Here is a 23,102-nt window from a genome sequence, read left to right as displayed (position 1 = left end):
AACCATACACATTGTAATACCGTGTCTTCATCCTAAAAAGGATATTTAATTCTGAAATGAATCTGTATTGTAATGTGTGCCACAGGGACAAAATGTAAATTATCATTTAGTAACTGTATGATATTTGCAACCTTATACAAGAATAAAGCTTGAGAGTGATACATAATTCATGCTTCAACTACATAAAATGGCTGTAGTATTAGAATTCAGGAGGAATCTTTGTTGCTCTTCAGAATTATGTAAGTAAATACCTACTAGTAATTAAGTACTCAGTAGGTGTGTTTTAATTTACTAAAATTCATTGTACAAGCGATTTGGGACTTGGCACTTATATCTGTGGTCTCTAAAACTATTTGTTAATAGAAATTAAAAAAAAAAAAACTTTGTGAGGAAAATATAAGACCGTCCTATATTTGTACGAAAATTGACGATGTATAGTTTCAGAATTTTGGGCACAAATATGATTCGCAGACATACAAATTATCAGCAAGTTGCTTACGGTATGTATCATTAGGCTAGGGTATGAAATTCATGGGCAATAATTACAGGATTAAAGCTTTACTAATGGTGAGTCTATATTAGAATGTCTTGGATATATTGCATTACTATTTTTTCTTGTAAATGAAAGTGTATCTTACTTTCATTTTTGTCTTGGTTTTTAACCTCTGTGTCATGCTTTCAGAGTGTCAAGTTTGGAATTAGCCAAAGAAATGGTTTCCAAAATATTCTTCTTGAATACGAGAGGTTTGAAGGAAAAATACACGCTCCTATAATAGATTTCAGTAAGTATAGAACTTTTGGTTCACTTAAGTTTTTGAGGCTTTACTTTTCCAGTGTAGTAATGCATCCGTGTTTATATGGACTAATGCTGTTATGAAATAAGAGGAAAAATACATTTTTTTGTACTTGGGCAGATTCCAGTTGCACAGTGCAGATCAGGAGCCTTCACTGTGCATTGTCATTCTCTCAGGATTTTGCTTTTTGCTGAAAAAGCATATCAAAGACATTTCAATAGGGATGCATTCAAACCTAACCTTAACTTAGGGCATCCTGTCCTGACTGGTTGGGGGTGTTGCTTTTATAAATATTGTTTGATTGATTTCATAATCTGATGTAGTTAACTGCAGGTTCATGTATACCTGAACTTTTGTTAGGATGTTGTTGCATGAAACTCAAGCTTGGACTTCATCTCCTTTTACAGCAAATCAGATGGTTCTTGCAACGGTAAAAAAGGAAGAGATAAAAATGGAACCGGAAACAAAATTCAAGTAAGTATTGCTCTAGCTCTGCTATTTATTATTTACCGTAGATGTCTTTTATCAGGGAAAATCTCTTTGCTCTTCAGAATTAGGTTAGTTATTAATTACCATTGAACATTAATTTAACCCCTTTTTCTCTCATGTATTGTGTATCATTATTTTACTGTTTTTGACAAAGCTATTATCTCTCTATAAAATGTGATTCATTTCATTATGCATATGTACTATGAGCAAGTAGACTAATTACATATTTACCCAAAGTTTCAACCAGTGATATACAGTAATCTAGGTTTTAAGTATTAAATTGCATGCACTGGACAGTAATGTATTTCATGAATTATCGTATACTATACAAAATGAAAAATAATATTGTTGTAAAATGTCTTTGATAAACACCAGACACACATGAAGATCTGGGTGAAATATTTAATAGACTTTTAATATTCCAGAATGCATTACCAAATTGTCTATTAATATCCCAAAATGCATTACCAAATGGTCTACTCTGCTAAATATAAGGCCACCAGGAAAACACACTTAACCTTACAAGCAGTGCAGAGTATATTTTTTTGTGTTATTGATCCCACCTGTACTATTGCTATGTCAAAAGAAAGTTATTTTCACACAATTGCTACCCCAGCTTTTGCATATCTTGTAGCCTATACTAGTGGGTCTTGGTTCATTGTTATCTGTCCTGTCAGTAGCTCTCACTGTGGTGCACTGTATGCATTACTTAAGGTTCTTTATAGCTTCCCATTGAGGGGGCGCCATATGTAAAGACCAGGATTTGTTATTTATGTAGAAGCAAATGACAAATTTTTAAAGTAGTTTTGTATTTTTCCTAACATAAAACAGGTCTTAACATACAAGACCCACCTCTTACCACCCCTCATTCTCTTACCTCGGCCAAAGGTAAACTGCATATACGTATTTGAATGCGCACCGACATGTTTGGTGGTTGCTTCTGCCCATACCATAACCACCTTCCAAAGTTAAATGACGGGTTTTCAGATTGCTGAAAGTTACCATATGTAAAGACCTCCAGTTTGTATATTGGGGAAAATACAAATTACATTTTACTGTAATGTATAATTTCTGATTAAGTATGTATGTATAAACCTTTGTTTTATTATAAAAATGTCATCTTTTTGACAGACCTTTTCCAGTGAAACGGGAGCGGTCGGACTCTGAAGAATCAACGTCAGGGAGGTCAAGAAAGAAACTAATCAGGACTCCCAGTCCTGCAATTTTTATGAAAACAGAAATAATATCGCCAACTGCGTCTCCTATAAGAGAATTGCCCCAAGTCATGGCACCTATAAGAGAATTCCCCCAAGTCATGGCTCCTGCATCCAAGGATGCAGAAACAATGACTGAAAACCCAAGAAGTTCTTCACCAATTTTCCAACTTTTAGAAGAATCAGCAAACCTAAAGTTGGTGAGTAGCTTTTTGATTAAAGTTCTGATTTTGTTTCAACTCAGTGATGTATTTTATTTTTACCTTTGAATTGAAATTCATTTCAAGTCTGTAGTATATACAGTAATGCCTCAGACTGCATCGTTAATTCGTTCCAAGACTCGCAACTTCAGTTGAAAAACAACCTAGGTCGAAGCATCCCTGAAAAAAACAACCTTGACACCCTAGAAGCCCCAATGAGGAACCTATAACCTCACTAATACTGTAATTGTACAGTAAATCGTACCAAATTAAGCATTTTCCTGTCATTTTCGTAAAGCATATTTATAATGGTTACTTTACAGCAATCCCCACTTTTTGGGGGGGTGGGGATGGGTACCAGAACCCCCCCCCCCCCCCCCCCCCCCCTGCACAAATTGCTAAAATCCACAAATACTTAAAATCCCTCTAAAATTTAATCCACAAATAGCAAGACTGCACAAATGGTGGGGATTTACTGTAGTGCATGAATGAAAACTTGTACAGGGTAGTTTTTGTTAAAAACTATCGTACCAAACTGTTGAAAAGACTTTATTAGCGTCATTATTGGTTGTGGGTATTCTCAAAATTATTATGAAGGAAAATGTATATTTAAAATGTGGCAAAGACACAATTAAGAAAGATTTTTGTTATTATTATTTCTGTGATGCTGATGCTAATGATGTGCGTATACATAGGGAGTCAAGGTCATTTTGTAAGGTGGATAATTTGATTTTTGAACCAGTTTTGGAACCAATTACCGACGTTACTCAAGACATATCTATACTATAGGAACAAAAATGTAAAATAAAAGATATAAATAAGTATTAACTGGCTTTTGTATCAAGTATCACTTTCATAGAAACAATCCACTTTATTCCTTCATCATGGTGGGAAGCTAATACCCATCAAGATAATTCAATACATTGCCCAGTTGCATAACACATACATTGTGAGAATACCTTGTCCATGTGCATAGCAGTGATTTGGGAATTGGCATTTCTTATATTTAGGGTGAAAGTATAAGTATACAGTCCCTGCATTACTAGACATTAACCAGGTAACTCGTGGAGTCCTAATATTTAAATTAAAATTACTTCAGTTATCATAAAAAAATTAGTCATTTGCTTTGATCTCGGTATTAAAAAGCAACTTGCTTTAAATGGGTTACTTTTAGCTTTAGAGGTATTTAGAACTTCAGAATATAGAAAAATTGGTGTATCTATATTTCTCAGTGATATAGTACATATTATCATTAACTCTAAAGGTATAACCATATCTTAATCCGCTATCAGTGTGGTTGATAGTCAGATATTTTCATAAAGGAACTTGCTTTAAATGGGTTACTTTTAGCTTTAGAGGTATTTAGAACTTCAGAATATAGAAAAATTGGTGTACCTATATTTCTCAGTGATATAGTACATATTATCATTGACTCTAAAGGTGTAACCATATCTTAATCTGCTGTTAGAGTGATTGATAGTTAGATATTTTTATATAAGTTCTTGGCACAAATTACGTATATTAGGACTTTAATTGGCACCCACACTTAACATATGTCAGAATTGCTACTTGTTCAGAAATTCTGAAATCAAAGTCAAGCAGAATATATGTACAATATTTGTAAGAATCCAAAATTATCACGGGCTCTAGCAACTGATAAATTATATTGAAAACAAATGCCAGCTGTTGTGTATGCCCCACTCACACCATATAAATCATACCCTATTATCACGGGCTCTATCAACTGATAAATTATATTGAAAACAAATGCCAGCTGTTGTGTATGCCCCACTCACACCATATAAATCATACCCTGTTTATTTAATTCAAATACAGTCGGAGGAAATGAGAGTTCTCATATGAGGATGTGTTTTGCGTACTCTAATTTTAAGTTCTCTCTCTCCATTCAACTTTTCATCTTAAAAACATTTTTGCCCAAAACTTTTAAGGCATCCCGCTTTCTACATTCATTGGTGCATTTATTACCATAACAATAGTGAAGGCATCAGTGCTGATCCGTGATGTACACCAATATACTGTATCTCAAATCCTTCTGTATTCTAGATCTTGTTTTATGGTGTATTAAAGTCACTTTCTAGGTTATACCTTTTGATACCTTGTGCATTGTTTATCCCCATTTTATTTCATGTCTTAATATCCTGCCAGTTACACTCTTGTACTTTAGCGATTTAGAATGACTGTAAATGGTGTGAGGTTGTTAACAGAAGTAATCTGAAAGGTTTCACACTGAAGTTTATTTCTCAATATGAATTTGAAAATATTTATTGATAGATATGGTATATATATTTGGCAGTGTCAGTTAGCTGCATCTAGAGAAACTTTAAAATCTCGGCATACCCTTTGAAAAGTCAGTTAACCTCTTTGGGGGCAAATTTCCATGGGGATGCTGATTCAGTTACAGTGCGCACATTATTCGGGAACAAGGAAAAAGCAGGCATAGCTTTTTGAAGGCTGACTGCCATTTTATTTTGCTGTCACATCGAAGCAGGGAAGTAGTTGAGAGTTTAGGTTTAGTAATCGACTAAAAATACTGCACCAAAGTCAGTTTTTGGTTAATCTGGACAGGAGTACAGTCAAAGTTGTCTGTAGTATGTAACTAACTTGACCGAGGAAGATGCCACAAATGATCACAACCTTTTCTGTGAGCATACTGCCAGAAAACTACTAGTTCTTAGTTTGAAGTTTTATTTTTTAAGAGTTTAAAGTTCACCTTTGCATCAACAGTAAAGAGTGCTGTAACTGTCACAATTGATGAGCTCATTATGCATGCTTTTTAGAATTGTTCAAACCCTGCTCATTCTGTGCATGCAGTTCTTCCCAGGCTCTACCACATGTAGTATAGACACCACCCTACTTACAAACGAGTTATAGTACATTCCAAACAGCTGTTCATATCTTGAATTGTGCATGAGTAGGTTTATAGTATGTATTACGTAATTTTTTGTTTATGTTAACAATGCCAGTTAATCTCGGGCATCATAGATTATACTATTTTCACAGCATTTCTAAGTCGTGCATTATTATAAGGAGTTACTTTAGAATTTTAGATGCTAGAAAGGTAAAAAGGAAATTAAATTTAGAATCAAGCAACTTTCAAACTTTTTTGTATTTTTTCAATTCTTTGAAAGTTATGAACTTGTAGAGAATTTTGCAGGAGCAGCATTTAGATATAGAAAATGGAAATGCATCACAAACCGAGAGTATCGGAAAGATAACAATACTAACTAGGAATATTTTACAAGTAGGAACGGGTATTCTTGTGAGTGTAAGAAGAACTTGGCATAATCAGGGACAGAGTTAAAGGAACAGGTTCGTCTTCTTCCTCGTGTTCTACTGTTCCTTGCAGAAATTCTTACTAGCAGAATAGGCTCACAGGGTGGTGTCTGTATTAGATGTGCAGTTATTTTTTTTATTTGGCATGCTCATGTAAGTCTTAGGTCATAGTATAATTGTTTTATATTTGTTTTTGTATGTTATTTCTTTTGTGATTGGAGCCCATGGTTGTGTAGAGTCTGCATTTCTAACTGGGGTTTCAGCTTTGCTACCTGTTGTATATAATAATTTGTACTACTGGAAAATGCATATTGCAGTAGTATATTGTTTGTGTGTATTAATGTTGGAAAATGCTGTTTGAAAAGGTAAGTGGTAAAATGTATAACTTTTTAGAAAATTTACCCCAGACATCTTGTTGAAAAGTGTAAAAACCAATCTGGATTCTATCCACCCTACCCCTTTGGTGATAAATTGTCCAGGAACACAAGTTTCTCATTATTGGTTCATAAAAAATGGAAATGTAATGAACCAGACCTTAATTTATTATGCCTGTCGACACTAGTCTATTCAAAGGTGTTTGTAAGTCTTAAAATTCATCATTTCCATCCCAGTGGAAAGCTGAAATTTATAATGTTTTCGTATCCACTTTCTTGAACGTAATGGGTACAGTGAATCAAATCATACTTTTCTTTTCCTCTGGCCTTCTGACTGGAATTCTCACAAAGAGATGGATTAGATTAAACTAGCTAATGGGTGTTGCATTTTGGTGCATCTTTTTCTATTTGTCCAGTACTTGAGGAAGGAGTCCACTGGGTTCATCAGAAATATCCTACCGGGCTATTGCAAATTATAGGATTGGCATAGTGGTATAAGTGTCATTTATACATATTGTGTCATGAATTTTAAAGTTGACAGAATTTTAATAAAACCCTGAGAATTATTTAAAATTTATGAATCAAACTGGTCACTATCGGCGCACCAGTACATCATTGCATAATAAAAGTCATCCTGGATCATACAACAAGGAGACAGGAAAGGGTAGTAATGCAGGATTTGAACATTTCAAGGAAGCTACCAGAAAAATAAGACTCAAGCAAGTGGATAGCATTATTTGGAAAATCCAGAATACAACTTCTCTTTGACCTTGTCACACATCTTTTTGAAAATAGGAAGAAAGCCTTCCACAGTCCTTAGTGTGAATTACTGTCCTGAGGGAAGTAATTCACACCAAGAACTGTGGATGGTCATCGTACAGAAGTTACTGTGCAGCCCAAGGTATGAGAAGAGCTTAAGTTATCTCCACCCTGTCCTTTGCAGCTGAATATGGCTGTGGCTTCTTAAGATGGCCCAGTGTCCACGAATATGCACAGCGTATTGGAAACGTGCGAGATTAAATTATCTTGATGAATATGTTCTTTAGATAAGGAAAATCAGCTGATTAGTTGGGTACCTCTGAGGGCAACTGGCAGAGTTTCACTTTTCTTTTGACATTTCAGTATGGGGCAGTGTTTTTCCTCCCCTCTCACTTCTGGTGATACATTAGTTTTATCTAGGTCTCCCTGAACAATACTTTAAAGTAGGGGGCAGCAACCTTTTGGAGAGAGCGGACCAGACAGCTATGCAGTGTTTCAGAGGAGGGCCACTATATCAGATGTACTAATCTATAGTACTACATTGTATAGCAAGGATCACTTATGCCTTAAACTAGGTAACAACTGTAAGACCATTTTTGTTTAGGTGTTAAGCTGGTGGAATAGAATGAAATTCCTCGTAGGCCATGGGTTGCTGACCCCTACTTGAATGTGTGAGTATTGGTTATTTTCAGAAATCCTCTTCAGTCCATAGACAGCAAAGCATGATTGTTTGTAGTTGTCGTTTTAGATTGAAGTGGTCACATGTCAGCGTAGACACTTTCTCCCTTTCCGGAGCAGCTTGTAATGTGAAGATTATTCTACATGGAGATAGTTTATCTAATCTAGAAGGCTCAGCCAAAGACCCTTTATTCTTCTGTACAGTGCTCCCTCATTTTTTTTTTTTGGCTGGGATAGGTTCCAGTACTCACCACGGAAATACAAAATCCCCTCTAAAAATGCTTATAACTGCTTGTAATTGCCAAATACCCAGTACTCCTTAAACTAAAATGCTTATATAACTGTGTAATTTGAAAGTTCACTACCTAATTTAATTGTTCAAACAAAACATACCTTAAATTATCATATCAAAACAATTTAATAGCAGATCAAACAAAAGCACACCCCAGACCATCATCCAAAACTGTAAGTCAGCATATAACCATGATTGACTCATTTTTAAATAATGATATTAATGTAAACACAGCAAAATATCCATGAAATGTTTAATACAGATTACAGAAATCTTTAGTATAAATTAAATAAATCTCTTACAGAACGTTTGACAACTAATCTTTACCGTTTATACATAAGCTTATCCATTTTCTCTCATATTATTGAAGTCGTTCTGTTTTTCTTTTGCATTTGTAAAATCAATTAACATTATCACTAATTTGTTTTTCTTAGAGCAACACTGTTTATTCACTAATTTCTGTATTTTTCATAATGTGTTCGTGGCTAAATACAGATTCATATGATAAAAAATTATTGACAGTGTATACTTACATTGTACTGCTGTAGCTGTTAAGCTCATTCTGGAGTGGGCCCCAGATTTTCCAGTCTTCTTTTATTGAAAGCAGGTTGGAAAATAAAATGGATATTGCACAATATGCTCTATCATCCAAAAACACTTTACAGTAATATCGTTTCAAATGCATCTTTCATCCAAAAACACTTTACAGTAATATCGTTTCAAATGCATCTTACATTACCCTTAAAAAAGAGAGAGAATCCTCAACCTGTTATGCTCATTCTGGGGCCCACCATGGAATGAGCTTAACAGTTACAGTAGTACAGTATACTAAGTAGTGTAAATCATTTTTATCATAAAAATCTAGATTTACTCACGAAGTTTCGGGTAATGGCAGTTTTTGCTTATGAGCACCCCACCAAGAGCGGAACTCCCACTCATAAATGGGGACTGCCTGTATGGATAAATACAGTAATTAGTGAATAAATAGTGTTGCTCTACAAAAAAAAAAAAAAGCAAATTAGTGATCATTTTAGAGATACAGTCTGTAGGAAAAATTCGCAAATTGGTGAAAGTTCCCATGGAAAAGTGAAAGATGTGTTCCACAAAATGAAGTTCAGAAAAGTGAAGCGTAAAAAAGGAGGGTAGTACTGTATATGGAAGCTTTCCAGAAAGTCCTGTTGGCAGAAATGGCAATCTATCACTTAGCATCCGTAAGAGTTTGGCCAATTATTTTCTGCACCACTTTAAACATTCTCAGTTCCCTACCATAAAATCCTTATCTGTAGATCTTATGCCTGTCGAAGTTTGTGTTCGTAGAGAATTTTGGTTGTGTATGTATTGCTTTTAATGGCTTGCCTGTAAATTGAGGTAAAAATGTATGCATAGTCCTCCATTGCTTTTGATGGCTTGCCTGTAAGTTAAGGTAAAAATGTATGCATGGTCCTCCATTCCATGATCTTGAGATTTTTTATCTCTCAGTATTGGTCAGCGTAGTTCTGGACTGTCGTGTCTAGATCCTCCATTCCCCCTTTTTTTTTCCAGGAGCATGCTTTACCTTTTTATCCTGACCATGCATGGATGAACAATTTGCTAAGGCTGTGTTTAGCTGTGGTTTCTTGTGAAAAGTGGTTCTGAACCTTCCCTAGAGACCGGTAACTTAGTTGATCTAGTATAGAGCTATGTTGAGCAGTATATTGAATTTTTGAATTTCTAAGTCATCACAATGTGATGTGCAGGAAACTGGTCATTTATTTTTCAAATGGGTGCCTCAGCATGTGCTTGAGGGGCTTCTTGCCTTCAAGCCATTCTTATGCTTTCCATCAGAGGCTAACAGACATTGTACTTCAAGGCACTATGCTTTGGAGCCCAGTAACCCAATTGGAAAATTTTACAATCAAATACAAATCAGTTTTCCATTAAAGAAATGAAGTGTACTTCATTTCATGGGTTCGGCCTTGTCTTTTTTCATGGGCTATGCCCTTGTCTTTTTTCGTGTCATGGGGTCGCCTGTGCCAGGTGAGTAGAATAGAAGATTAATTGCCTACTTCTTCCAGTGGACACCAACTATCAGTAAATGGTCTTATTTAGCTGAAGAGGGGTTCTTAAAAATGTATCCATATCCAGCGTGTTTGCTAAGAAAGAGGGAACGAACATAAAGATGGGTGGTGGTAGAGGGTAAGCACATTGCTTTTATGGAAGTAAAGTAAGGCATTTTATATGGAAATATGTTGAATAGCTCTCCTAAATTTGTATGGAGTTAAAACTGGAAAAATAATAGGCTAGGCAGCATCATCTGAGAAATATCTGGGAACTGATATCAATCCATGACACTAAACGTGATGCAATTTTTTCATTTTGAAATTGTAGCTTGTTTGGCAAATGTGATATTTTGAAACGTTCAGTGTGCCTAATAACCTAACACACTGCAACCTCTCTCTCTTACATACTACCAGTAGTGCATCTGACTGAAAAAATATTTGTATTTTGCCCAGACAGTTGCCAATATCTTGCACATAATGTGGCATGATTGTAGATAAACTGGAAAGAGAGGCATAAAAGCTCTGCTCCAGAAAATATCTATTCTCTTGCTAAAATATTATTATTAAATGTTGATAAACAAACAAAATACATTAAGAATAATCACAGTAAAGTGAAAAATTTATTTTTAATCAAATTTTGAATAATGCTGATTTTTGCACATGCTAACTGACCTGAGCTTTGAAATCTGACTATCTTAGTAAATGACTCAGTTCCCAGTTTATGATCAGATGAACTGTTACTTATGTGTGATACTTGCATTGCTTTCTTTTTTCTAGAATCCTGCAGCCACTTCTCGCTGATGGATGGTGATGGTGCTAGCTTGCCTTTTTCAGCAGATGCGAAACAGTTCCATGCAAAAATGTAAATGACACTCGTATTATGTCAGTGTACGTACGTATATGTTCGGATGATGGATGTACAGAGGACCCCATCTATTTGCGTATTTTTCCGTGGAACGTATATCCTCATTATTCGCAGAATTTCTCTTAGAGAAATATTCACTAATTACTGTATGTTCATATTTTTTTTATTCGAATAGTCATTAATGGATGTTTTTAGCGGTTTTTGGAGCGCTGGGTTTTATGATGTGTTTTCGTACATAATTTGTTACAGAACCGCCCACGAAGTCCGAAACATGCAAAAACCCAAACAATAATTCTCATGAGGAATAATGTAAAAAAAATATTTTATAAAATACATTTTATAGGGAATAAATGCAGTTTTACATACAGAAAAAAATGAGAAATATAGATGACTAATGAAATTAATAAATTAACATTTAACATCACTTTTCAGTGTATGGAAGACAAAGAGGTTATTGTTTGGAAGAGGAATCTCCCTCCAAAAGGACTTCAGGTATCAAGGACCCATCTGGGTTATTTCTGTTTTTTACTGGCACTATCTGAGGTTACTTACCCTACTCGTGTTTTTACTGCCACTAGGACCAGCTTGAGTTACTGGACCCCTTTCGCACAACAAAACTGTCCTGAGACATTTGCTTCTGGCGTTTCTTTGAAATTTGCCTAAAGTTATTCCACTTTGCAAACATGTCCTTAATCCCTGAAGTAGGCACATCATGTATGCCCATTCGTTTTCTGAATTTTTCAAATTGGCCTCCGCTGGCCTTAAATTCCCTAACAGCAGCACCTGTTTTAGGCATTTTCTCACTGAGATTAGCATGCAACTTACTCCAACACTGCTATGAGCTCTTTCTTAAATTCTATAGATTTTCTCGCCTTTATTACAGGAGGGCTATCACTTGGAACTTTCTTTGGTCCCATGATGGCTTATTTAGCAGTTGCACTCGAATAAAAAAGCACCAAAAAATTTAACACAAAAGAATGTGTCACGAAAGAAGATGGGATGCTTTCTTTGGGCGTTCGTATGGATCCCGGTCACACGCTGGACTGCGGGTGGAGCATTTCTGAGTGTACAAAAACCGAGGTTTGATTGTGTTAAAATAGGCCGTTATAAGCATTTTTAAAGGGGTGTCAAGTTTTTGTCAATTTTAACGATTTGCAGGTGAATGTGGTATCTATCCCCGCTAATCACTCTCATGCAATAATCCTAAAATTGCAACCCTAAGTGCATTGTGCTTACCATTTAGTTCCTCATTGGATGAGTCTGTTATGTGGTAGACTGCTGATCTCAGGGCCCGGGTTTGATTTCCTGTTCTGCCACTGCAGAATCGAAAGAATTTATTTCTGGTGATAGAAATTAATTTCTCGTGTTGCTAAGTAACCAATAGGTTCCTAGCCACATAAAAATATCTAATCCTTCGGGCCATCCCTAGAAGAGCTGTTAATCAGCTCAGTGGTCAGGTAAAAGTAAGATATACATTACATTATTACCCTAAAAGAAAAAAAAAAACTAAGGAGGAAACATTATAAGGCACATCATGCCTTGTTCAGGGATGGAGCCATATAGGCAGCAGGTAAGCATCCAGTAAATGCTGTGAACTGTAGGCAGGCATTACTTACGGTTCTTTGCAGTGTGCCTTCAAGCCCTTCGATGCAACCCCTCTTATTCCTTGTACTTTACCTTGTTTCATATGCTCCTTCTTCATCTCACTTTCCATGCTCTCGTAACACTTGGTTCATAGTACAGCCGCAAGGTTCTCATCCGGTTGCACCTTTCCAACCATTTGCTGTCAATTTCCATTTAATTGCTGAATGACCGCATAGGTCCCAGTGCTTGTCCTTTGGCCTAAATTCTATATTCAACTAGTCTTTAACAAGATTTAGCAACTGATCTAATTGAATTTAAACTTATAACCAAAGTAATACCTCAAAAGTAGATAATAGTAGTATATATGATTAATAATTAATGTTTTAGTCATAAAGTAGCAGTTTCTCTGAGTATCCATGAATTAATTCACAGTTGAGATTTTATGTCTGTTTTCTCTGAAAAATCTATACTTTAAATTTCACCCAAACAAATGTTATGGCCCAGTCCATTTAACAATACTGATTGAAATAAGAGGTGTACAGGAATATGTGCTCTGTTTGTATAAGGACAGATCTGAGAGATGAATGTTATAAAATCATAATAACTGAGAGTTTAGATATATTTGTCTTAAATTCAGGCCCATGCCAAATTTTAATAGAAATATAATTATTACTAATGTAAAAGATGGAATAAGTAACTTGTGTAAATGTAACTGAAATATTGAACAGTTCACAGAATGGGAAGTTAAAAACACCTGTAGTAACCTTCCAAGTACAGGTGGTCCCTGGTTATCGGCATGGCTTCCGTTCCTGACCGGGCGCTACAAAGCGAAAACACCTTTAAGTGAAGCATGAAAGTCTGAGGGAGTAAAACATACTTATGGGACTCTTTATGTGCCATAAGTATGTTTCACTCCCTTAGACTTTTATGCTTAGTGGTAATCAGGGATCACCTGTATCATCAATTAATTTATAAAATTAAAGGTATTTGGAAGAAAAATGTTGTATGGCCTGTAGAAACGACTAACAGTTATTGTGGATTTGTATGTAAAAAATATGCTCAAGTTGTAATCCCAATGATAGAATATAGTAATAACAAGAGGTGGAACAGTGATCTCAGTAATATTAATCAATTGTTTCTAGATATACGTAACCTTGTAGGGATGGGACAAGTCTTGATGAAGTCCAATACATAATTACATATGAAAACTTCCGGGTCATAACAATCCATATTTTGTGCCATGAAATTTGAATGAATTTTGTGGGAGAACATTCAGATCACTTGATGGGGCCATAAATGATTACAGGCAGTCCCCAGTTATCAACGGAGCTTCCATTCCCGGTGGGATGTTGATAAGCGAAAACTGTCATTAACCAAAACTCAGCAAATTATGGTGCCAAGTTTCAGTTAATGGCTCCTATGTTAGGTATGTTATGGCGTCGTAACTCTGTCGTTGTACCTTATGGAGTCAATCACCGAAAATCCGCCTGTTATGGTGCTAGATGAGCACCATATAGCCATTAAACAAGTCCACAAGTTACCGGGGACTGCCTGTATATGGCAGCTCTAATGGCAATACATACACCTCACTTCAGTGATACATGGAGGATAGTCTCCCATGAGATTTCATGGGGAAGGTACTGCATCTCCCTGTCCCTGTACATCTGGTATAGTTTTGTACGTAAGTTTACTCAGTGATTGCTGGTTTTACTTCTTATTTTTACTGTTACATGAGCTGTTATTGAAATTTTGCAAAATAAAGTAACAAAAAATATGAGAATGAACATGTATTAACTCGCTCAAATTAGCTGGTAATTGTGTCTCAGAGAAGAGGACCCTTTACAGGGTAACGAATATTCACTTTAAACTTGCTGTGGCAGGAGAGAACATTTTAGAGAATTATATTTTTATACCAAGAACATTTGCATATCTTCCTCTTTCCATCAATGTTCTTTTTTTCAAATTGGCAGAAAATAAATTTTGCCCAGTCATGGGTTTTTGTTAGTGTATTATGAGGTATTTTTAAAAAAATATGCAACCTATATTTGTAAACAAATGCTTGTATTCAGTTACAACGAACTTACACTAATCTCCTTGGAAGTACTCCCCTTGGGCTGCCATACACTTCTCCCAATGCTTCTACTATAGTCGGAAGCAGCACTGGAACTCCTATTTTGAGATGGCAAGCAGTTGGTCTGTCACATTTGTATGATGTATTTTCTGAACTGAAATCTGGTCCCTTTACATAAAAAAAGAAAAGATGAAAACTAGTAGATTTGCACACCTCATTTGACTCAATAAATTACTTGAGAATACATGTAAAATTTTCCTCTCTCTCTCTCTCTCTCTCTCTCTCTCTCTCTCTCTCTCTCTCTCTCTCTCTGCATGCGAATGGCAGTTCCATCACCTGTGCTTCATCAGGTTCTCTACACCTGATATGGCTCCGTATGACTCCTGGCTTTTCCCAAAACTGAAAATGTTTCTGAAAGGGACCAGATTTCAGCCCAGAAAAGACATCATACAGAATGTGACAGACCAGCTGTGTGCCATCTCAAATAAGGTGTCCAGCAATGCTTCCAACAGATGCAGAACTGTTGGGAGAAGTGTGTGATAGCTCAAGGGGACTAAACTTTGAAGGAGTTTAGTGTAAGATTGTTGCATCTGAATGAGAATTTTTTTTTTATAAGAGTCTTATGTTTTATGAACAATAGGCTGGCCTGGAAGGGTTAAATTGTATGAAGTGGTACCTTCATACAATTTACCTTTCACGAATACCATACAGAGATTTTGTAAAATGTATAAGTTTAGTTATGAGCTCAGCACTATACAGACAGCAGTTAAGGGGGAGGGATGGGGGCTTGGTTCCAATCATGGCCGGGTGTTGATAAGGGAAAACCGCCATTAACCGAAACTGCAATTTATGATGCCTCTGTTTGGTATGTTATGGCGCCATAACTCTATTATTGGGACCTTATGGTGCCGATAACCGAAACTCGGCCCTAAGGCACCATAAATTACCGATTTTAGGGTGCTGGACGAGCGCCATTAACCGAGACCGCTGATAACCAGGGACTGCCTGTAGGGGGTTGGTACCTTCAGTGCACCTCATGTGGTGCACTGTAGGCATTACTTAATGGTCTCTGCAGTGTCTCTATGTCCCTAGCTCTTTCATTCATTTTATGTCACCTCCTTTTTTAAACCCTCTCCTAACAGTTGTTTCATAGTACAACTGTGAGGTTTTCCTCCTGTCATGCTTTCAAACTTCCCTACTCTGTTTCCCTTTTAGCCCTGAATGATCTTATAGGTCCCAGTACTTGGCCTTTTGTCCTAATTCTATATTCTATCCTATTCTGTAATATGCTCAGTCAAGTGCATTACATAAACTTTATATTATAAGTGATAGAATAGAAAACAGTCATTAGTACATTAAAAATAGCAGCAAAATATTCATTAATCCCAAAGGCCCTAGAATAGGATACTATATGATCATTTTTATGTTAAGTGTTCTATATACTATTTTACCATATGATGATTTTATTAGATGCATTGTTATAATATATAATTATTATATTGACTCGTTCATTTAGAAAAATGCTTTAAAAACTAATTTTGTTTAAATACTAAAATTTCGTATATACAAGAACTACATTTCTTTTGTATATATATAGGTAGACCTTCTTTCAGTCATGTAGGATTGAAATTGATAGCTTTATTCAATTTATATAGAGATATTTCTATCTTTCTAATAACTGATTTTTCAGAGTTACTGCAAACTCACTGATGTTCGTCATTCTTAGAGAGGAAAGTTGTTGCAAACTTGGGTAGTTTTGTTCGGATAAATTCACTACAGCAGTTACAGATTAATGACAATGGTAACTAAAATCTAGAGTTCATCCTCTGTGGGGTTGTCATTCTTAAGGAGGAAATCTTCGGTGTTGATCTAGGCCACATTTCACTTCCACTCTGCTGATCATGTTCACGCTGAAAGACAAAGTAGACTTTGATTCGTGGTGAGTCTCGCTCATTTTATACAAGATGGTCAGCAGAGGGTAGAATGGGATGGTGACCAATGATTGGCTGAGGATGAATTCACGCCATTGATTGGCTGGAGAGATATCCTTGGAAGCCAAAAACTGAAGGATATCTCTCCAGCCAAGCAACGGCATGAATTCATCCTTAGCCAATCATTGGTCACCATCTATTCTACCCTCTGATGACCATCTTGTATAAAATGAGCAAGACTCACCATGAATCAGTCTACTTTTGTCTTTCAGCGTGAACATGCTCAGCAGAGCGAAAGTGAAATGTGGCCTAGATCAGCACCGAAGATTTCCTCCTTAAGAATGACAACCCCACTGAGGATGAAGTCTAGATTTTAGTTACCATTGACATTAATCTGTAACTGCTGTAGTGAATTAATCCGAACAAAACTACCCAAGTTTGCAACAACTTTCCTCTCTAAGAATGACGAACATCAGTGAGTTTGCAATACTAACTCTGAAAAATCAGTTATTAGAAAGATAGAAATATCTCTATACAAATTGAATAAAGCTATCAACTTCACTACATGACTGAAAGAAGGTCTACCTATATATACAAAAGAAATGTAGTTCTTGTAAATATGAAATTTTAGTATTTAAACAAAATTAGTTTTTATAGCATTTTTCTAAATGAACGAGTCAATATAATTATTATATAGTATAACAAGGCATCTAATAAAATTATCATATGGTAAAATAGTATATAGTACACCTAACATAAAAATTATCATATAGTATCATATTCTAGGGCCTTTGGGATTAATGAATATTTTGCTGCTATTTTTAATGTACTAATGACTGTTTTCCATTCTATCAATTATAATATTAAGTTTATGTAATGCACTTGACTGAGCATATTATAGAATTGGGACAAAAGGCCAAGTGCTGGAACCTATGAGATCATTCAGGGCTAAAAGGGAAACTGAGAGTGGGGAAGTTTGAAAGTGTAACAGGAGGAAAACCTCACAGTTGTACTATGAAACAACTGTTAGGAGAGGGTTTAAGAAAGGAGGTGACATAAAAGGAATTAAAGAGCTAGGGACACTGCAGAGACCCTCAAGTAATGCCTACAGTGCACCACATGAGGTGTACTGAAGGCAGTCCCTGGTTATCGGCGGTCTTGGTTGATGGCGCTCGTCCAGCACCCTAAAATTGGTAATTTATGGTGTTATGAGGGCCGAGTTTCGGTTATTGGCATCATAAGGTCCCGATAATATAGTTATGGCGCCATAATATACACAACAGAGGCGCCATGAACCGTAACTTGGCGCCATAAATTGCCGAGTTTCGGTTAATGGCGGTTTTACCTTAGCAACACCCGCCCAAGAATGGAACCAACCACCACCCCCCAGTGCTGAGCTCATAACTAAACTTTTACATTTTACAAAATCTCTGTACAGTATTCGTGAAAGGTAAATTGTATGAAGGTACCACTTCATACGAGTTAACCCTTCCAGGCCAGCCCATATATGAATTGTTCATAAAACATCAGACTCTTATAAAAAAAAAAAAAAAAAACTTATTCAGATGCAACAATCTTACACTAAACTCCTTCAAAGTTTAGTCCCCTTGAGCTATCACACACTTCTCCCAACAGTTCTGCATCTGTTGGAAGCACTGCTGGACACCTTATTTGAGATGGCATACAGCTGGTCTGTCACATTCTGTATGATGTCTTTACTGGGCTGAAATCTGGTCCCTTTCAGAAACATTTTCAGTTTTGGGAAAAGCCAGGAGTCATACGGAGCCATATCAGGTGTAGAGAACCTGATGAAGCACAGGTGTGTTGTGTTTGGCCAGGAAGCTCATGATCAAATGTGAAGAATGTGCGTTACCGTGATGGAACTGCTATTTGCACAGAGAGAGAGAGGAAAATTTTACTTGCATTCTAAAGTAATTTATTGAGTCAAATGAGGTGTGCAAATCTGTTAGTTTTCATCTTTCTTTTTTTTATGTAAAGGGACCAGATTTTAGTCCAGAAAATACATCATACAAATGTGACAGACCAACTGCGTGCCATCTCGAAAAAAGAGTTCCAGTGCTGCTTCCGACAAAGGTAGAATCATTGGGAGAAGTGTATGGCAGCCCAAGGGGAATACTTTCCAGAAGATTAGTGTAAGATCGTTGTATCTGAATACAAGCATTTTTTCATGAATAAAGGTTGCATATTTCTTTTAAATACCTTATATACAGTGAAGAAACCCAATGACTGGGCAAACTTTAGCATCTGCCAATTGGAAAAAAAGAACATTGATGGAAAGAGGAAGATATGCAAATGCTCTTGGTATAAAAATATAATTCTCTAAAATGTTCTCTCCTTCCACAGCAAGTTTAAAGTGAATATTCGTTACCCTGCAAAGGGCCATCTTCTCTGAGACACAATTACCAGCTAATTTGAGCGAGTTAATACATGTTCATTCTCATATTTTTTGTTACTTTATTTTGCAAAATTTCAATAACAGCTCATGTAACAGTAAAAATAAGAAGTAAAACCACCAATCACTGAGTAAACCTACGTACAAAACTATACCAGATGTACCGGGACAGGGAGATGCAGTACCTTCCCCATGAAATCTCATGGGAGAGACTATTCACCATGTATCACTGAAGTGAGGTGTATGTATTGCCATTAGAGTTGCCATATACAGGCAGTCCCCAGTAACTTGCGGACTTGGTTAATGGCTATATGGTTTTATGGTGCTCGTCTAGCGCCATAACAGGCAAGATTTTCGGTGATTGACGCCATAAGGTCCAACGACAGAGTTACGACGCCATAACATACGTAACATAGGAGCCATTAACTGAAACTTGGCACCATAATTTGCCGAGTTTTGGTTAATGACAGTTTTCGCTTATCAACATCCCACCGAGAATGGAAGCTCCGTTGATAACTGGGGGACTGCCTGTAATCATTTATGGCCCAATCAAGTGATCTGAATGTTCTCCCACAAAATTCATTCAAATTTCATGGCACAAAATATGGATTGTTATGACCCGGAAGTTTTCATATGTAATTATGTATTGGACTTTATCAAGACATGTCCTATCCCTACAAGGTTACATATATCTAGAAACAATTGATTAATATTACTGAGATCACTGTTCCACCTCTTGTTATTACTATATTCTATCATTGGGATTACAACTTGAGCATAATATTTTTTACACACACATCCACAATAACTGTTAGTCATATCTACAGGCCATACGATATTTTTCTTCCAAATACCCTTAATTTTAGAAATTAAATTGATGGTACAGGTGGTCCCTGGTTACTGCGACGCATAAAAGTCTAAGGGAGTAAAACATACTTATGCCACTGAGACATTTATGGAGCATAAGAGCCCCATTAGTATGTTTTACTCCCTTAGACTTTCATGCTCCGCTTAATGGCGATTTTTGCTTTGTGGCGCCCAGCCAGGAACAGAACCCCTGCTAATAACCAGGGACCACCTGTGCTTGGAAAGTTACTACAGGTGTTTTTAACTTCCCATTCTGTGAACTGTTCAATATTTCAGTTACATTTACACTAGTTACTTATTCCATCTTTTACATTAGTAACAATTATATTTCTATTCAAATTTGGCATGGGCCTGAATTTAAGACAGTTATTATGATTTTATAACATTCATCTCTCAGATCTGTCCCTATACAAAAAGAGCACATATTCCACACCTCTTATTTCAATCAGTATTGTTAAATGAACTGGGCCATAACATTTGTTTGGGTGAAATTTAAAGTATGGATTTTTCACAGAGAAAACAGACATTAAATCTGAACTGTGAATTAATTCAGAGATACTCAGAGAAACTGCTACTTTATGACTAAAACATTAATTATTAATCATATATACTACTATTATCTACTTCTGAGGTATTACTTTGGTTATAAGTTTAAATTCAATTAGATCAGTTGCTAAATCTTGTTAATGACTGTAGTTGAATACAGAAGTTAGGCCAAAGGACAAGCACTGGGACCTATGAGGTGACTCAGCAATTAAATGGAAATTGACAGCAAATGGTTGGAAAGGTACAACCTGAGGAAAACCTTGCGGCTGTACTATGAACCAAGTGTTACGAGAGCATGGAAAGTGAGATGAAGAAGGAGCATATGAAACAAGGTAAAGTACAAGGAATGAAAGGGGTTGCAGCCAAGGGCTTGAAGGCACACTGCAAAGAACCTTCAGTAATGCCTGCCTACAGTGCACAGCATTTACTGGATGCTTACCTGCTGCCTATATGGCTCCGTCCCTGAACAAGGCATGATGTGCCTTATAATGTTTCCTCATTAGTTTTTTTTCTTTCTTTTAGGGTAATAATGTAATGTATATCTTACTTTTACCAGACCACTGAGCTGATTAACAGCTCTCCTAGGGCTGGCCCGAAGGATTAGATATTTTTATGTGGCTAGGAACCAATTGGTTACTTAGCAACACGAGAAATTAATTTCTATCACCAGAAATAAATTCCAACGATTCTACAGTGGCAGAACAGGGAATCAAACCCGGCCCCTGAGATCGGCAATCTACCACGTAACAGACTCAACTAATGAGGAACTAAATGGTAAGCACAATGCACTTTGGGTTGCAATTTTAGGATTATTGCATGAGAGGGATTAGCGGGGATAGATACCACATTCACCTGCAATTCGTTAAAATTGACAAATACTTGACACCCCTTTTAAAATGCTTATAATGGCCTATTTTAATGCAATCAAACCTCGGTTTTTGTACACTCAGAAATGCTCCATCCGCAGTCCAGTGTGTGACCGGGCTCCATAAGAGCGCCCAAAGAAAGCATCCCATCTTTCGTGATATTCTTTTGTGTTAAATTTTTTTGTGCTTTTTTTATTCGAGTGCAACTGCTAAATAAGCCATCATGGGACCAAAGAAAGTTCCAAGTGCTAGCCCTCCTGTAAAAAAAGCCAAGAAACTCTATAGAATTTAAGAAAGAACTCGAAGCGTTGGAGGAAGTTGCATGCTGATCTCAGTAAGAAAAGGCCTACAACAAGCGCTGCTGTTAGGGGATTTAAGGCCAGCAGAGGTCGATTTGAAAAATTCAGAAAAAGAATCTGCATACATGATGTGCCTACTTCAGGGATTAAGGACATGTTTGCAAAGTGGAATAACTTTGGGCAAATTTCAAAGAAATGCCAGAAACAAAGGGGTCCAGTAACTCTCAAGCTGGTCCTAGTGGCAGTAAAAAACCGATAAGGTAAGTAACCTCCGATAGTGCCAATAAAAAGCAAAGAGAAATAACCCAGATAGGTCCTTGATACCTGAAGTCCTTTTGGAGGGAGATTCCTCTTCCAAACAATAACCTCTTCGTCTTCCATACACTGAAAAGGGATGTTAAATGTTAATTTATTAATTTCATTAGTCATCTATATTTATTTTTCATTTTTTCTGTAAGTAAAACTGCGTTTATTCCCTATAAAATGTATTTTTGTTAATATTTTTTTACATTATTCCTCATGAGAATTATTGTTTGGGTGTTTGTACGTTTCAGACTTCGTGGGCGGTTCCGTAACAAATTATGTACAAAAACACACCATAGAACCCAATGCCCCAAAAACCGCTAAAAATGCTCATTACTGACTATTCTAATTGTTTCATCATAAAAAATATGAACATACAGTAATTAGTGAATATTTTTCTGTGAGAAATTCCACAAATAATGAAAATATACGTTCCACGGAAAAATCCACAAATAGATGGGGGTCCAATGTACATCCAACATCCGAACATATACGTACGTACACTGATTTAATACGAGCGCCATTTACATTTTTGCATGGAACCATTTCGCATCTGCCGAAAAAGGCAAGCTAGCACCTTCACCAGCCATCAGCAAGACGTGGCTGGCTGCAGGGTTCTAGAAAAATAGAAGCAATGCAAGTATCACACATAAGTAACAGTTCATCTGATCAAGTACTAGGAACTGAGTCACTTACTAGGGTAGTCAGGTTCCAAAGCTCAGGTTCGTTAGCATGTGCAAAAAGCAGCATAATTCAAAATTTGATTAAAAATAAATTTTTCACTTTACTGTGATTATTCTTAATGTATTTTGTTTGTTTATCAACATTTAATAATAATATTTTAGCAAGAGAATGGATATTTTCTAGAGCAGAGCTTTTATGCCTCTTTCCAGTTTATCTACAATCATGCCACATATATGTGCAGGATATTGACAACTGTCTGGGCAAAATACAAATATTTTTTTCAGTCAGATGCACTATTGGTAGTATGTAGGAGAGAGAGGTTGCAGTGTGTTAGGTTATCAGGCACACTAAATGTTTCAATATATCACATTTGCCAAACAAGCTACAATTTAAAAATAAAAAAAATTGCATCACGTTTAGTGTCACATGGATTGATATCAGTTCCCAGATATTTCTCAGATGATGCTGCCTAGCCTATTTTTTCCAGTTTTAACTCCATATAAATTTAGGAAAGCTATTCAACATATTTCCATATAAAAT

At 36.3% G+C, this 23,102-nt stretch overlaps 1 protein-coding gene across 1 annotated transcript in view; it reads left to right on the top strand.

Annotated features, from left to right (window-relative positions):
* LOC135209113 (uncharacterized) overlaps window positions 1–23,102 on the top strand; it is a 330,064-nt gene that overhangs the window by 293,507 nt on the left and 13,455 nt on the right. The window contains exons 8-10 of the mRNA XM_064241745.1: window positions 683–782; window positions 1,202–1,268; window positions 2,415–2,697. Coding sequence (XP_064097815.1) covers window positions 683–782; window positions 1,202–1,268; window positions 2,415–2,697 — 450 coding nt within the window. The remainder of the gene's footprint in view (window positions 1–682; window positions 783–1,201; window positions 1,269–2,414; window positions 2,698–23,102) is intronic.

This window comes from Macrobrachium nipponense, chromosome 37 (genome assembly GCF_015104395.2).
Source record: "Macrobrachium nipponense isolate FS-2020 chromosome 37, ASM1510439v2, whole genome shotgun sequence".
Classification (NCBI taxonomy): domain Eukaryota; kingdom Metazoa; phylum Arthropoda; class Malacostraca; order Decapoda; family Palaemonidae; genus Macrobrachium; species Macrobrachium nipponense.
Note: the sequence above shows the minus strand (reverse complement) of the source record. Positions and strands in the feature narration are given on the sequence as shown.